Source organism: Cyprinus carpio, chromosome A6 (assembly GCF_018340385.1).
Source record: "Cyprinus carpio isolate SPL01 chromosome A6, ASM1834038v1, whole genome shotgun sequence".
NCBI lineage: Eukaryota > Metazoa > Chordata > Actinopteri > Cypriniformes > Cyprinidae > Cyprinus > Cyprinus carpio.
In genome coordinates, this window is record NC_056577.1 from 8,361,462 (window position 1) to 8,378,483 (window position 17,022).

The window sequence follows — 17,022 nt, forward strand, 5'->3', positions numbered from 1 at the left end:
TCTGGTCTAAGGAAGTGTTTTATTAGAATAAACTGCTGTGTGACATGCAGCTTTTGTAAGCAGACCAGCCATTACATTCATTTCAGCAATCAGCCGAAATAATAAAATAAAAAATTAACTTATACACCACTAAGGTGTGATTGTGTTTTAAATGTTCCAAAGCCATAAATGAAGAGACTGAGCAGGAGTCATAGACAGTACTGTCCATCCAAGTGGCTTCACTTCTTTTTGGGCTGATTAGGCGTGTTGAATTTGAAAAAGATGATGTCACCATCTTCCACTATGTAGTTTCGCCCCTGTTGTCTGTATTTTCCTGCAGCCTGCAAGTATTTGACAACATTATCAGTCCAGTATTCAACCTTTAACAACCCATGCTGTTTTATATCATCAAGCACGCCATTAAAATCTTACTTTAACTGCGTTTTCACTGCCTTCCTCCTTAAAGTCTGTAAACTTCATGACTTCGGCCATGATGAAGCCTTTCTCGAAGTCTGTGTGGATCTTTCCAGCTGCTTGCGGGGCCTTGGTGCCTTTCTGTAAGGTGTTCAAACACATGCCTAACATTTCAGAGGTCCAGCAGAATATATCAGTGTTAAATGTGTTTCTGAACATGTGCTTTGCTCACCCTGATGGTCCATGCACGGACTTCATCAGGTCCTGCTGTGAAGAAGTACTCCAGCTGCAGGCCTGCGTACCCACTCTTGATTATCTTAGTCAGAATACTGAAACAAAGAATTAAAAATTCACAACGTGAAAAACATGAAGGGAAAAATTTTGGTAACACCACAGAATAAGCATGACTGACTACAGCATTTGCAGGCTATCCAAGATGTATATACATATATTTTTTTCATTCTCCATCGGAACAGATTTGGAGAAATGTAGCATTACATCACTTGCTCACCAATGGATCCTCAGCAGTGAATGGGTGCCGTCAAAGTGAGAGTTCAAACCGCTGATAAAAGCAAGCTTTTCATTGATTAATTGACATTAATTGATGGACTGGAGTCATGTTGATTACTTGTGCATTATTGTAATGATTTTATCATGTGTTTGGGCTGATTCTGACGGCACCCATTCACTGCAGAGAAGCCATTTGTGAGAATTTCCCCTTTCTCCATTTAATTTCCCCTTTCTCCATTTAATTTCCCCTTTCTCCAAATCTGATCTGATGAAGAAATAAACTCATCTACATCCGGGCTGGCAAATATTCATTTTGGATGAAATATTCTTTTAAATTCAGCAAAGAGGTAAAAGAAGGAGAATAACTCTCAACCTCTGTGTTTTGTTCTCCTCACAATATTTCTGTTTCTCTTCATCAGTCATATCCTGATACTTGCTCTCAAATCCCCCACTGAACGGGATGACCAGCGCACATGGATCATGAGCGTCAACCCACTCCTTGATCTTCACCAACCTACAAAACACAAAAAAAAGTTTTACTTCAGCGGTCCTAAACTCAGATTACCTGGAGGCTGATGGCCACAAAACAAAAGGCATCCATCAAAAAATCTCAATTCTGTCACCATTTACTCACTCATGTTGTTCCAAACCTGTATGGATTTTTTTCTTTTGTTGAACAGGAAAGAAGATATTTTGAAGAAAACTATTTTTTGTCCATATAATGTAATGGAAGTCAATAGGAAGCATAAATGTTTCTTAAGTAAAAATTTTTAGTTCTTCAAAATATCTTCTTTTGTGTTTCAAAAATGAATAAAAGTCAGTTTGGAATGACATGAAGGTGAGTAAATGATGACATTTTTCATTTTTTGGTAAACTATCCCTTTAAGAGGCCAGACACATAAAGCTCTTTCTGATTCTGACACGTATCTATCAGTCTTTGATATAACAGTTGTTTAAAGTTATACATAGTATTTAATTTACACACAACATTTGTAAATCAATTTCATTTTAGTTGGACAAGGAAAAAGAGAGTCACAACTTAAAGTATAACAACAGAATAGGCATTCAGAGTTTAAACAGCTCCATCAAACAAATCCAAAAATCCTGTTTTGTCAAATACATAGCACTGTATATGTCTGAAATGTGTCATTTCAAAGGCAATAGTGAACAAGTGAAAGATTTTGTGCAATTTAAGTATAAACACTTGAGGAAGGCTTGACACGCTGGCCAGTAGATTGAGACCAACGTTTAACGTTGTCCAAAGGTTGTGTAACGCATGCCTAACAGCAGATGGACAGCTAATACTTTATCTCACCATTTATTCTTTTTCCTTATATAATCTTTCTCCGAGAGGTTTACCAAGTAGATCATCGGCTTGGATGTCAGGAACAGATACTTATTCAAAACCTCAATCTAAAGATCAAGAAAAAACAGTTAGTGTATAACCAAAAACTTTAATCTGAGCAAATATGTTTTCAGGCTTGCATATGTTCCCTCAACAAAAAGTGAATAGGATAGGACTTTTATCAAATTTGGAGCTTAAATACAATCACTTCAAGTAAAAAACTGAAAAGTTAAATAAAATAAACTACAAACAAACTATTCTACTAAGCTTAAAATAGTTCACATCAATACAAGTATAAGCACAACAAGGCTTTAAAAGCAGACTAGTGAGTAGATGAGTTTTTGTGTTTAGCATGATGATAACAACCTCTGTAATGCAATTTAGTAAGGAAGAGGATTAGGGCCAAGCAATAATAAAAAATAAAACCATTTTAAGATTAAAGTCATTATAATGTGAGGTTAAACTCGTTAAATTTCAAGGGGAAAAAAAGTCTAAATAAAATGTTGAGAATAAACTCATTAAATTACGAGAATAAAGTCTAAATAAAATGTTGAGAATAAACTCATTAAATTACAAGAAGAAAATTGAAATAAAATGTTGAGAATAAACTCATTAAATTATGAGAATAAAGTTGAAATAAAATGTTGAGAAACTCATTAAATTACGAGAAAAGTCGAAATAAGAGTTTTTTCTCAAAACAACTTTATTCTCTAAATTTAATGTTGAGAATAAACTCATAAAAATGCAAGAATAAAGTTTAAATAAAATGTTGAGAATAAAATTAAATTATGAGAAAAGTCTAAATAAAATGTTGAAAATAAACTCATTAAATTACGAGAATAAAGTCAAAATAAGAGTTTTTTCTCAAAACAACAACTTTGTTCTCGAAATTTAATGTTGAGAATAAACTCATTAAATTACAAGAATAAAGTTGAAATTAAATGTTGAGAATAAAATTAAATTATGAGAATATTCTAAATAAAATGTTGAGAATAAACTCATTAAATTACAAGAATAAAGTCGAAATAAGATTTTTTTCTCAAAATGTAATGGTATTAATTCTCAATATTTTATTTCAACATTTTTCTTGAAATTTATAAAGAGTTTAATCTTGCATTATAAAGACTTTAATTTTAATCTCAAGATGTTTTTTTTTTTTAATTGCTTGGACCTAATCATCTTCCGTAATGTAGCTATTCATTAACAACTGCCTTTTTCATGACAAAAATAAATGATAAAAAAAAAAAAAAATCATAAATGTGTATTACTGATGTTTTTTATGTCTTTGAAAAGAATGTGACAATATCTTGAGCTTGTGTTCATCACAGACATTTAATCAAAAAAACTTTCAAAAACACATGGACCGGAAGTACAAAAAAGCTAACTTGTTTCTGGGTTTTAGGACTCATTTCTGCAGGACTCTATTTAGATTAAAAATTATATATAAAAAAGATTTTAACCTCTTTGTCATTCCATTCATGGTAATAACGGACATGTTTCTTTTCATCAACAACCCAGGACTTTATTTTACACATGATGTCCTGCAAGCAGACAAAACATTAAAAAATGTTAGTGCATGATTCTCTGCAGGCTTTCTGTTAATGTACAAAGTAAGAAGAATGTTTTAATTCTGCAGTAGTCAGATGTATACTGGGATATATAGTTCACTCACATATTCAGGTTTGAGTTTTTTGTCTCCTCCCCTCACAGCGGTTTTCTCAAGCTTATCAATGATTGGCCCAATCATCTCTTCATCCTTCATCCTCAGCTCTTCATGAATGATCTCTATATCCCTCACTGGGTCAACACAGCCCTCAACGTGGATAATATCTTCATCCTCAAAAGCTCCTACACACAAAGCGTTGCATATACACATTATCAGTGTTGTTTTATTTATAATACAAACATATGGAACAAAACATCAGGTTTCTCAGGTATTCATTTCCACATAATTTCCATTTCAAGATTTAAAGAGACACAGATATGTATGTTAGATAACTATCACAATGTCAATTTACATATTATAACTGTATAAGTTTTCATGGCTTTTTGTAAATTTGTACCTAATTTCACAAGGTTTTTTATAACACATTTTGTCGAATTCGTTCTTTCTTATTTTCGACTACATGGTAACAATGATAAACATTCTTCATATAACAGATATGAGAAATTTCCTAAAATCTAAAAATCGACAAATTATCTTCTGAAAGGCTTTTAAATGGCTATCTACTTACGTGTCATGTGAAAGATGGCATCACAAGCACTGATGTGGGAGAGGAAGGCGTTACCCAAACCCTGGCCTGCGTGAGCCCCTTTCACTAAGCCAGCAATATCCACCACGTTCAGAAATGCTGGAACCTTACTGGAAGGAAAGATAAAAGAGAAATTAAGATCATTTCACATTTCAGAAACAGAAGCTGCTGATAATTGTATTATGTAGATATGCAGCGGGTACCTGACTGGTTTATGGTACTGGCAGAGAAAGTCGTAGCGCTCATCTGGAATGGGCACACGGCTCTCGTTTGGGTCGATGGTGCAAAAGGGAAAATTCTCAGCCGCTGCCTGACTCTTCGTCAGAACATTGAAGAATGTTGACTTTCTGAAATCACAAAAAAAATGAATTGAGATAAGTGACGAGAACATGGATCACTGACACTTTGTCATGCATAATAAACAAAAAATTCTTCCTATATATAGAGAGAGACTCAAGCTGAGTTCAAAATTGCAAACTGTCTAGTAGATATTACACTTACTTCACCTCTTTAAAAAAAGTATATTCCATATACTATGAATAAAATTCAGACATATTACAGTCACAGTGATGTCACTGTCACATGACCTACCAGGGTCAGTTGCATTGCTTCGCTGTATTTTTTACATACTGTTTTGTGAATACTAATGAATTTGATGCATACACTTTTGGTGAACCTTTTTTGCATACTATATAGCATGGAAGGCGGGAAAGTCGGACACAGTCCAACTTTGTTGCCATTCAAAAACAACTGCCCATTCTATAGCAGGATGATGTCATTCTCATAATGCACCATGATCATGAGTCATCATCCTTCTAATAATTTCACACAATACAGAAAGATAGTTTTGCATTAAGCACGAATAAAACACAATTGGGTCAAGCATTCGCACTTTATAATTTCAGACACTATTCCACTTGCGATGTCAAACTAAAGAGCCAGCGCACATGCATACAGCCAGAATGCCAGCTGGGACTGACACATACCCTACATTTGGTAACCCAACAATTCCAATTTTCAATGAAGTCCCGAAACGTCCAATCAGGGGGGGCTGTTTTGGTCCATCTCCTCCCTTCTTTGGAGGCATCTGTGGAGAGAAAACAATAATACCTACTTTCGCTTTAATGCATTACATAATTGACCAAGTCAAACAACCAGTCATGCAGCTACCACACCTTTTTAGGAGCCATGGTTAAATGCTGTCAGTACTCTCTTGCAATATTACCAATGGAGTGTATTTTGCAGGGTATACTTTGCATAATTAAGATGCAGAAGAAGCCAGGAAATGTGTAACTTCTTCGCCTGGCTAACTGCAGTAACTAGTTGCCATTTCACGACCAGTGGCACCAGGATCCCAAAATAGCCCCCGCATTGAGTGTAAACTGACCGGCCTTATCCACTGCAAGAGAGGCTAAATATATGCCCGTCCCTGACAAGTAAGAGAAGGCATCCGTGCATCATATCACTGCTTATAAATCCCTGCACCACTGCCAACTGACAGCCGGGTTAGTAGAGGTAGGAGTGCTTCATTACTCGCTAGGAAGCCAACAGAGAGACACATGTGCATCTAGAGCATCAATACCCTCATCACCTATTCATTACTGTGTATAGCTGCTTAGCATGCCAGTCATATGAAGGGGCCAATATGCTATAATATAGACAATTTCAACACAAATAGCACGTCAAAGCGATGCATATATAAATAAGATAAAACGTATGTTTTTATCACCTTTATATCAGACTATGTCTGTCAGGAGATGGGGAAATTCGCTGTGCTCAAATAAACACACGCTGCTCCACACTTCGGCCGATGAAACGGTAAGAATGCGCATACCGGAAGAGTACTGAATCCTCACATTGTGATTGGTCGAAACGAGCTACGATGTAAAGACGTTCGGTAAACGCATGCAAGATGACGTAAACGCCTATGGAGCCATTGAGAAAAGTTTAAATGAACCATACTTGTATTTTTGAATGAATGTTTAATAAATGTATTAAAAAAAAAAAAAAAAAAAAAAAAAAAAAAGTTTAAATGAACCCAAATGTAGATTTTTTTTTTTTTACATCACCTCCATGTTTATAGTATTTATTTTTTTATAGTATACAGTAGCGCTGTAATACATTTGAATAGGTTTAACCAAGATAGACGACAGCTTCATTATACAGGTATATGCAACCATTTTTGGTAAACATCACAGCATATTATGCATTGATTATTACGATGATGACATTTACAGTATCATTTTATTCTGGAGAGTGATGGAGGAACAATATTAATATGGTTTCCTTAAACCTCAGGTATTGCTTGCTTATAATGTGACCATACAGCTTAACTATTTTTCAGTTACGTGTTCTATATTTTAGTTTAATAATATTTAATATTTTGAGGAGATCTTTTGGTACTATTTATGCAATAATTATGGTCCATTAATGACTTAAAATAACCTGCTTAGACTATATTACAATTAGTGTAGTATTTAAGGTTAAAAGAGAAATCACTATGTACCTGTACTAAATATACATGTATCTAGAATGTTACAGGACATACCTGCTTACATAATACTGCTTAGTAATACCAGGTAAGGAGCATCTTAAAGAGGAGACACACTATGTGGCCCTCAATTTACTATTTGAAGCCCACATGTATATGGCAAGCTGTTTTAACATTTAATACATCAGGCTCTACTAGTCACGATTTAGTTTTGACTAGTGAAAATTCAAATTTCAGGCATCTATACCACAATTTTGCCTCGTTGTAATTGTAATTAAGGCATCTACAATGTAACTATGTAATTATGATTATGAATACAATGTAATCATAGTCATAATATACAATGAAAAAATCTACAGTGTTATTTTGACTAGCCATTATATACACTGAAGATCATCCAGAGTGTAATAGTGGCGAGTTTCTGTTACAGAACTCATCTGAGAGATTGTCAGCTTAGTGGGCCAAATTCTCACATAAATAAATCACCATCAAATTGCCCTGTAAAACATTGCCCTATGTATAAAACCTGCTCTGCAGATGCCATTTAATAAATACAGCTTTTGACACTGTTTTTGACTTTAATGTATGAACAGTATTACAGAAACTAAACAACTGATGACTTCAACAAAGAATAAACAGTACATTATCACCAGTAACTGCCCTCCTGGATTATAATGTCATTTCACATATTTAGATATAAATTTATAATATACTTAGTCATAGAAACATAAAAGACATCACCTACAGTATATAGATTAACACCAGCAAAACAAATTCCACAGATAAAAGATGCTAAATTAGGGAATTTTCACACTTCAGTCAACATTAAGGGACATAAAATAGTGCTGTAGAAAATGGAGCGACCCCACTGTAAATTCCAGAGATTGTAATATATTTCTGCTTAGCTAGATCTAAAAATGTAACTGTGTAGGATAATTTTCAGGTATGTAAACATGTCTTGTATTGCTTTGCTACAAGGCCATATAGTCTTGTAATCAAGACACGGCTCACAAGTAACACAATGCATACAATTAAAATCCCAGTCAGAAGTGTTTTTACAGCACTTGTGTAGACAGCATATTTCAGCGTTTCAGTAACAATTGCATCATAATTAATGTAATTATAATAATAAGTTCACATTCAGAGTTCTACACGTCACATACTCAGTTCCAAAATCTTCTAAGGCAGCATCCCTGTCGTCTTGAAACCCCTAAGCGACTGATTTAAAAAACAAAGCAACTCTGTGCACCATACCAATAGGGTACTGCATAGGAAACTCAACTTGCAATAGATTTAAACAGTGTTCAACATCAGCATATATAAGAATAATACCCATAAATACATAGCACACATGAATACAGGATAAAATAACACTTTTTTTAATTCGGCTCATCCACCATCTTGGACTTATTTTCACTCAAGATTGTGTCAGTGTATTCTAAGATTGCCTTTCCACAAAGGATACATTCTATGCTGCCTTAAAATTTGGGTAAAATTCAGAATCTTAGGAGGCAACATAACCACGTTGCTCATCTTTCAAAACAGCCTTTGTGTCAGAAGCATGCCTATGATGCCTTAAAATGCTGCCTGCATAAAGCACAGGTTTTGGAACAGAGCAAGTGTGTGTGTAAATTGAGGGCTGTTGAATGAGAAAAAGGGAGAGTTCTGTGCTCTTTGCATGCCATGCATAGTAATTCAAGATATGCAACAAAAACTGATGAGAGAACAGCTTGTTTCATAGCTCCGTCATAATTTAGTCTATTTAGTTCTTGTTTGGGCTCGTGTCACATTACAAAGTGGAGGTACATTTAAAGCAATATCACAGGGAGTTGGAAACCATACAGATGGGTCACATGAAGTATGACACCATTCTTCTGAAGCGGTGTCCTGAAAGCAAGGCCACACCTTTCTATCTTTAGCCACGCCCACACAAAGGAGTCAATGAACTCACTGTCAGTATACCAAACCATACTCATATACCAGTGAGTACAACTGTCAATCAAAGAAAGGATTCACCAGCTGGTCCAGTGAGAGATTCAGAAGAAGCACTAGGAAGAAAGTGAGAGAAACAGATAAAAGAGAAAATGGACAGGAGTGTTTGATTTTTTTTTTTTTTACAATTTTTTTATACACTTCACTTTTAATGTAGATTCATCTTTACTGTTCATTCCCTCAACAGTGTATACCTGTGACTATGGCACTATTTAGTTTGTTTGAGCATCCTGACCAGTCCCTCACAGAAAACTGACTTAACAAATGGTGTGAGCATTGTTATTCCTTTCAGAAAAATAAATATACAAATTGCTAAAATATATGACTGGTCTGTATTGTGTTATATTAATTTAATAATAAGTGTCTTGGTAGGCTTCCATCTCCCCATAATTTATTGTCCACTCTGTATTATAAATAAAAATGGCCCAGAAATGACCTAATAATAATAATATGTGTGTTTGTGATCCACAACTGGAGAATGTGGCACGTGAAAAAAAAAACAAAGAAAATGCAAAAATTAAAATGCAATAGAAAACATCTATAGTACACTGCAACAATACTGCTTCAAATTTTAAATTAAAAATTATTCCAGTTTAACCCATTATGAAATATTTGTACATTAAACATCAAAATTACTAAGATTTGGACTAACCACAATTAGAATAACAAAGGTGAATACAGAAATAAAGACAAATTCAAACATGAATAAAACCTGTAACAGTTTCTCAGTGATACTAAATTAATACTGACACTTACCCTCTATTTCGAACAATATCCTGAACACACTGATCTTTGTGGTATCTCACAAACTGTGTACAGGTCAGTCGTATTTCCTCAGGAACAGCAGCAGACTCAAGGCTTTCATCCTCACCAAAACCACACAGAGCAGCCAGCCTCAAACACAGTATGCCATTGCTGAGGCTACATCCAAAAGTGGTCACAATAGAGTCTAGAATAATAACACAAACATGGCTGATTTACCGCTTTTTGAATGGAAGAATAATAAGATGCTCATCCAACCCAAAAATTGCAAAGGAAATAAAACCCTGTGGAGAAATAGAATATTTTAAATATTAACACCATCTCTTCATATGTATCAAGCTGTTATAAGTTTGCAGTAAGAATTGTGTGACTGTGGTCACCTGTCCATAATTGGCTACAGCACAAAAGAACTGCAGTTCGAGGTAAAGTCGTCCTGGATCAGCACTGAACAACCACCACAGACAGCTAGACAGGTTCTGAAATATACAAATAATCAGTCCCAAATATAAAAAAGTAGTGGTCAGAGTATAATTTACAATGCTTCATGGTGCTTACTTAATTATGCATGTGTATATATGTGTTTTTTGAGAGTGTATGTCTTTCTCATACAGTATGTGGAGTGAACATACAGCCAACATGCTGACAATGAGGAGCAGGCAGAGGAGCACATGTCGAGCTATCTGTCTCTCCTCCTGCACACGTGTAGAGCTTGATGCCTCTCTCAGGAAAATCTCTAGAACAGAAACATGATTTTCCCTGCTGAAACTTTATTTAGTAACTTGATACGAGTGAAATAAAAAAATATTTCAACCTGCTGAAGGCACTGGCGAGTCGTTAAGATGCCCAACTATCATATCTGGCATGGGTTCACTACAACAAACATCTGTCAACAACAAAGAAGAATTTATACTACACATACATTTTAGAAATATGCACATAATTGGAAATGCACTACTATCACCTTCCTAAAAGGAAATAGGTCACCCAAAATGAAAACCACCCTCGGGCTATCCAAGATGTAGATAGATTTGCTTCTTAAAAACATGCAATTTTTCATTTTGCAATATGTAAATTGATGGACTGGAAACATGTTGATAACTTGTGGATTATTGTGATGTTTTTGTCAACTCTTTCTGACGGCACCCATTCACTACAAAGGATCCATTGCTGAACAAGTGATGTAATACTACATTTCTCCAAATCTGTTACAGTAAAGAAACTCATCTACACCTTGGATCGCCTTAGAGTGTGTACATTTTCAGAAAATGTTCTTTTTTGGGTGAACTATTCCTTTTAAAGGATAGTTCACTCAAAAATGAAAATGTAACATTATTTTCATTATTTATTCAACGTCTCAAAGTGTTTTTTTTCTTTTTTCCATACAAAGAAAATCCTTGGGGTCCAGTGTTGTTTTGAACTTCAGTGACTTTTATTACTCAGACAAAAACAGTTGAAACATTCTTAAAAATATATTTTGTGTTCCGCAGAAGAAAGAAAGAAAGATTTGAAATGACATAGCATTTTATTTATGGGTGAACTATCCATTTAAGTTAGTTGCTTTTTTGCTTTTGGTTCCCCAGTACTGAATATATGCACATGCATACAGCAGAAATCTACAGTTACCTGTGTTGAGGCTGCTGTAGGTTTGCTCGAGCTCAGATGAGTGCTGGTTCTCTGTCTGGGGTTGTCTTACATCTTCTGTTGTGCCAGTCATGGAGTTTTGATCTAGGGCTTGATAGTTCTGCTCCTCCTGGGCCCCTCGGCTCAAACCCATCAAAGACAGACCACCCAGCATGATGCTGCAACACAGAACTACCACAGTACACACAATCTGAAGAAAAAGAGAGGGAAAAGAAACAAGTTAATAAACAGACAAAAAGAAACTGTGACATGCATTGTGAGGTTCTGTATAAACACAGTCAAAAATTCCAACTTACCTGCCCCTTGCCATAAAAGAAAGCGGAGTCCAAGTTGTCACTCATTCTTTGTCCTAGCATGAGTAGCCCACCCACAATCAGAAAAGGAACTCTAAGGTAACAAAATTAAAAAACAAAAGGTGTTTTCTCCAGGAAATTTGCAGTTCTGCTGTATCATTTCCAGTCAGTTTCAAAGCATGATTTAATGTAATGTCATTTAATTTAACTTGGAAAGTAAAAAAATTGAAAGAATTAATTTTTAAATAATAAATACCCATACACTCAGACACACACATATATACTCACCCCCAACCAAAGATGATGAAAAAGATAGGTTTCACTTTCAAGTTTTCATTTCTTCCCAATAAAGTAAGAGCGAACGCCAGAAGACCTACAACACAATATCTACACAACTGCTAAACATCGCTACAACTGCACAACACAAAGGAGATGTACTGCAACCTAAAATCACCCAATGAAAATGAACCTTATCCATAAAGTATTGTTTAATGTGTGTGTGTGTGTGATGATTCACTACCTGTCCACATGTAGGTACTGTAAAGAGACCCATAAAGCAGAGTAAAGGTGAGAATTTGGCCAAACATGTTCCCCTGCTTCAGAAAAATCTTCCACAACATCATTGACACGCACGCTAGTAGCTGCATTAGAGACAAAAAACATAGCATACTGAGGAATACCATACTGAGGAAAAATATGTTAGAAAAACTTGCTGGTTGCCAGGGCATTGCTTTACGGCTGCTAAGGTATTCTGAGTGTTTTTTAGTGTTAGGATATTTAGGGTAGTTGCTAGTCAAAAGATCCCTCCACAAGAGGTATGATTTAGGTCCCTAATTCAGTATATGTTTATAGAACAATGAATGTCTGTCTTTGTGCAGGGTTATGTACCTGTGCTAGGAACAGATTTGTGGCAAACATATGCGGCAGCCTCCTAAACTTCTTACTCAGTAGCATGACAGCAAGGGTCCAACCCTGCAACACACACAAACATAAAGATGTTGGAATTGCTCCATTTCTTATTATCCAGATTTTGTAACTCATTGTTTCTGGGATCACATATTTCACATATTTCTCTGTTTGATGTAGACCCTTTGATTTCTAATCCTCTTAATATTATTATATATGTTCTCTATGGTTACACATGCATATTAAGTCAGGTCTTTCAAAGCCAGATCTCTCCCTCTCAAATACATAAAACATTAACAAGAAACCTAAAAACCTGAATAAAATAGAATAGAATAAGTGAACAGGATAGAAACAGAAACAAAAAAACAGATAAGACAGAAAAGGACTTGAACAGAATACCCAAAACAGAATTTAATGGACTTGAACCAGAAGAGACAGAAGAGAAAAACCAATAGAATAGAAAATAATACAATAAAATAGACAGAAGAAGAGAATGGAACAGAATAGAAACAGGAGTGAACCAGACAAGACAGAAATGAACCTGAATAGAACAGACAAGCAGTGAATAGAATAGAATTAAGTTAACAGAATGGAATTAAGTGAACAGATATGAATAGATAGAAGGGAAGAGCACCTGAATAGAATAGAATAGAATCAGAAATAAAGCGAAAAGAAGAAACCCTAAATTAAATAGAACAAAATAAAATAGACAGACAGAAGTAAACACACAAAACAGAATAGAATCAGAAATGAACCATACAACACAGAAGAAGAGAAGAGAAGAGAAGAGAAGAGAAGAGAAGAGAAGAGAAGAGAAGAGAAGAGAAGAGAAAGAAGAGAAGAGAAGAGAAGAGAAGAGAAGAGAAGAGAAGAGAAGAGAAGAGAAGAGAAGAGAAGAGAATATATCCAACTGAATAAGTGTGTAAGCAAATGACTCACATTTATTAACTCACACACACTCACCAGGGCTATTAGGCTGACAATGCTGATGTTAAAGCTCACGTCCTGCAGCTCCGTCACCAGGGATGTGGCCTCCATCCATGGAATGGTCAGTAACCATGCCGACACATACATGATGGGCGCTGATAGGAACGTGCTAATGACCATACCAGAGGTCACCTACCACACACAATACACTTGTACTGATTTGTGTTGGCTAAATGTTTAATAGCAATGACTGAATCTGAGAGACATTTGCAGGAATTCACTGATTGCTTACCACCTCCAGCTCCATGTTGTACTGGACAGCATATATGGCCACACTGGGAGCGGTAGGGAAGACTCCATAAAGGAAAGCATAATCAGACAGGCTGGAGTGATTTACAGAGCTGGAATTACCAGCATCCAACAGCTCCACCATGTCCTTACACAACAATGGCATAACTAGTCTGGAAAACAGAAACAGTCACACAGTCATAAATCTGTCTTAATTGTATGGATCAGCACTCAAATAATATATGTACGCCTATATTCAAGATTTATGCATTTTAATACAATATAAAATTGACATTATTTGCATTACACAGTTATAACAAAAACAAAATAATTAACTTAATGTGATGTATATTTGTTAGTCATACATAAAGGAAACAAGAATGAGATTTATGTAATAGTACTAATAAAGCAATTATGTTTTAAATACACAAGAACCAGGTTTATATACAGTAAATCAAATATATGATACATGATCTCATACATTTTAAATGACTGAATCTTGCTTGTTCCACAGCTAGCCGTATTTAAATAATGTTCTGACTTTATTTATTGTTATTTATTTAATGTTCTGATTTGATTATTTATTTGCTGATTGTAAATATTTTGAATAAATGCATAAATATGATTATTTAAATAAAATCAAACACAAAGAAAAAACTGCAGCCTGATGATCAGTCTTATTTCAGTATTATTTATATACTGTACTATTATAAACTATTTATGTTTTTCAATTAGATTGTATTTTTAAATTTTCAGTTTTCCTTTTTATTTTAGGTTAAGTTTTAGTAATTGTTATGTCCTTTTGTTATTTTTATTAGATTATGTTTTTAAATGTTTCTTTTAACCTTTAATTTAGGTCACACTTTAGTTTGGGGACCAGTTTTCACTATTAACTAACTATTAACTATGATTTTTGCTTCAATAAACTCCTAATTTGCTGCTAGGGTAGTTGTTTAGTTTAGTTATGGGGCAAGATGAAGGGATGTAAAATGTGGTCATGCAGAATAATGCATTAATATGTGCTTTATAATTTCTAATAAAAGGTCAAAATGCTAGTTATATGAATGCTAATAAGCAATTAATTAATAGTGAGAATTGGTCCATAAACTAAAGTTTTACTGTCTACTTTAAGCTAACAATAACAACACTGCTGATGATAAGTATGACACATCGGTCTGATAGTAAAATATGCTTCAACTGTTATAAACTTAGTAACCTTATAAACCAACTAGTGTGGAGTTCAGAACTGCAATCTTCTGGTCCCAGATCTTTAACCACTTTGCCAAAACACCCCACATACAGCAAATTTTCACTCACAGTTTTGCAGTGATAAGCAGGATGAGGGAAACCCCAGTGCTGCGTGTGAGTTTACCCATCTGTCCCACCATGTTCAGGCCCAGATAAAAGAGTGCCGCCCCTCCAAAAGAGTTTGCCAGTCCATCAACAAACTCTCCTAGCAAAACAGGCACACGTCCACCAAACAGGAAATGAGAGAGAATTCCAACAATAACCATGAAGACTATTGGGTTCTTCAAAACCTGAAAAAAGAGGAAAGATTAGATTAACATAAAAAAGGATTACATCAATAGAAACTTCTAGATAAAGATGAACACACACACCTGCAATATGACTGTAAAGATCACATGCAGTTTGCTGTAGTTGCGGTCACTGGTGTGTCTCCATCTCTGAATCTCACACAAGGCAAAGCCAACAGGGTTCAGCAGCATCAGAGACACAGGAGCCACCAAATATATATACTGCATATACTCTGGGTGCGAAGTCCTGTACAGCGCATCCACTGAATGAGGAAATTATCTCATGATTACTGACATAATATACATTTTTGTACACAACTGTATGTGCATGTGTACTTTAGATGTATTTCTATGTGAGGAGAACCTCACCTATAGGATATCCCAGTGCAAAGTCATTGCTCTGAGTGGCAAAGATAGCAAACAGCCCAGCTTTACTGTATTTGCTCTCAGGATTTGCCACCAACAGGGTCAGCACACAAACTAGCAAGAACACACACACTTTTGCGATCAAAATGCTCCATAGAAAAGACCAGACGACATGTTCAAACTGCAGCTGCACCATGTTCTTGAAGAGCAACGCAGGAAGTGCGAAACATGACACAAAATTTCCCAGGCCTTTGACCTGTCCGACGCTGATGATGTCACTGAGACCCGCCACATAGCCACACAGGATGATGCCAAAGCACTCCAGCAGAGCCGGGAAAAGTTTGTCGATAGACATGGCCGGTGCTCCAAGAGGGCTGTGAGTGATGTTGAGGCCATGAATGGTGACATACTGGCCCTCCATGATGATGAGGTTGACAGGGACCCCTGAGAGATGATCTAACGGTGCAAATCAGAAAGCTAGGAATAAAAAAAAAAACAGTCAGAGAGGAGGAAAAACCTATGTGAGATGCAAAGTCAGGGCTCAACAAAAGATGCCACTGTTTTCTAGCAAAAGTGTGTTTATGAATTTGTAGCTGCCTAGGACTTATAAAAATACATTATATTAATATATAAATTAAACAAAAAAAATTGTATCGCTGTAACTTGTTTTTCTAAATAAATGGCTAATAGTAAATCAGAAGTATATTATTGCAATACTTGATATTATTATTGTTATTGTTAATATTAATAATAGACTACATCGCTTACAACCTACAACAACAATTACAATAATAAAAAAATATTTTTTAATTATCTGCAAAAAAAAAACAGTATTATAATAATAAAATAATAATAATAATAACATTCATATATATATATATATATATATATATATATATATATATATATATATATATATATATATATATATATATATATAACAGAGCAGTATAATAGTCGAAGTCTTAAAATCAATTACCAACGATGTTATTATTATAAACAAGGCCACTGAATGCAGTCAAAGCAGCTACATTTGTCATCTGTACTACAAACGTTTTCAGTCTTACCTTGGGACAAAAAAACAGACGGTTGTCGATGACGTACCATGTGTTCACGTGTCGAGATGGTCGATACATGGACTGAATATCATGTTGTAAAAGAAAAATACGGTCGAAACATGATGCTTTCACTCTGCTCACAGCATCTCCAGAGCTTTCGGCACTCCGTTACTTTCAATGTCAAATCACTGAATGACTGACGCGTGAGTGCGCCTATGTCGTTGCAAACCCCGCCTTCTTTCATCTGCTGATGTCGCTGATTG

The 17,022-nt window shown here is 35.2% G+C and overlaps 2 protein-coding genes across 5 annotated transcripts; both read right to left on the bottom strand.

Moving 5' to 3' along the window:
• LOC122133898 (obg-like ATPase 1) lies at positions 1-6,383 on the bottom strand. Of its 2 annotated transcripts, none has more exons than XM_042757857.1 (11): positions 6,230-6,383; positions 5,487-5,587; positions 4,704-4,847; positions 4,483-4,610; positions 3,921-4,096; positions 3,709-3,789; positions 2,219-2,316; positions 1,277-1,417; positions 626-722; positions 412-534; positions 1-320 (listed from the first exon to the last, which is right to left on the bottom strand). In XM_042757857.1, exons 2-11 carry the CDS (start codon positions 5,585-5,587, stop codon positions 219-221), a joined length of 1,191 nt encoding a protein of 396 aa, XP_042613791.1. In that variant the 5' UTR covers positions 6,230-6,383; the 3' UTR covers positions 1-218. The 2 variants fall into 2 exon arrangements, with proteins under 2 accessions (XP_042613791.1, XP_042613789.1); XM_042757855.1 differs by lacking the exon at positions 6,230-6,383 and adding an exon at positions 5,676-6,013.
• On the bottom strand, positions 4,811-16,943 carry gpr155b (G protein-coupled receptor 155b). 3 transcript variants are annotated; one of them, XR_006160218.1, is made up of 18 exons: positions 16,769-16,934; positions 15,705-16,178; positions 15,420-15,598; positions 15,118-15,338; positions 13,805-13,973; positions 13,549-13,704; positions 12,568-12,651; positions 12,200-12,320; positions 11,968-12,052; positions 11,683-11,773; positions 11,369-11,576; positions 10,557-10,628; positions 10,375-10,478; positions 10,126-10,221; positions 9,965-10,029; positions 9,740-9,877; positions 5,487-5,587; positions 4,811-4,847 (listed from the first exon to the last, which is right to left on the bottom strand). XR_006160218.1 is itself a non-coding variant. In XM_042757853.1 (17 exons), the coding sequence occupies exons 2-17, from the start codon at positions 16,120-16,122 to the stop codon at positions 8,991-8,993; spliced, it is 2,256 nt and encodes a 751-aa protein (XP_042613787.1). In that variant the 5' UTR covers positions 16,123-16,178; positions 16,806-16,943; the 3' UTR covers positions 7,550-8,990. The 3 variants fall into 3 exon arrangements, 2 of the variants coding, with proteins under 2 accessions (XP_042613787.1, XP_042613786.1); XM_042757853.1 differs by lacking the exons at positions 4,811-4,847; positions 5,487-5,587 and adding an exon at positions 7,550-9,039 and having other exon boundaries at positions 16,806-16,943; XM_042757852.1 differs by lacking the exons at positions 4,811-4,847; positions 5,487-5,587 and adding an exon at positions 7,550-9,039.
• Positions 16,944-17,022: the final 79 nt, after the last annotated feature.

Coding starts and splice junctions, on each gene's coding strand:
- LOC122133898 (XM_042757855.1), bottom strand. Junction 4,848..5,486: donor GTTGGGTTACCAAATGTAGG/GTATGTGTCAGT, acceptor TTGTGATTTCAG/AAAGTCAACATTCTTCAATG. Junction 321..411: donor GCAGTGAAAACGCAGTTAAA/GTAAGATTTTAA, acceptor AAATACTTGCAG/GCTGCAGGAAAATACAGACA.
- gpr155b (XM_042757853.1), bottom strand. CDS start 16,122: ATGGAGGGCCAGTATGTCACCATTCATGGCCTCAACATCACTCACAGC. Junction 15,599..15,704: donor TGCACTGGGATATCCTATAG/GTGAGGTTCTCC, acceptor TTCCTCATTCAG/TGGATGCGCTGTACAGGACT. Junction 10,030..10,125: donor CTGTAGCCAATTATGGACAG/GTGACCACAGTC, acceptor ATTTCTCCACAG/GGTTTTATTTCCTTTGCAAT.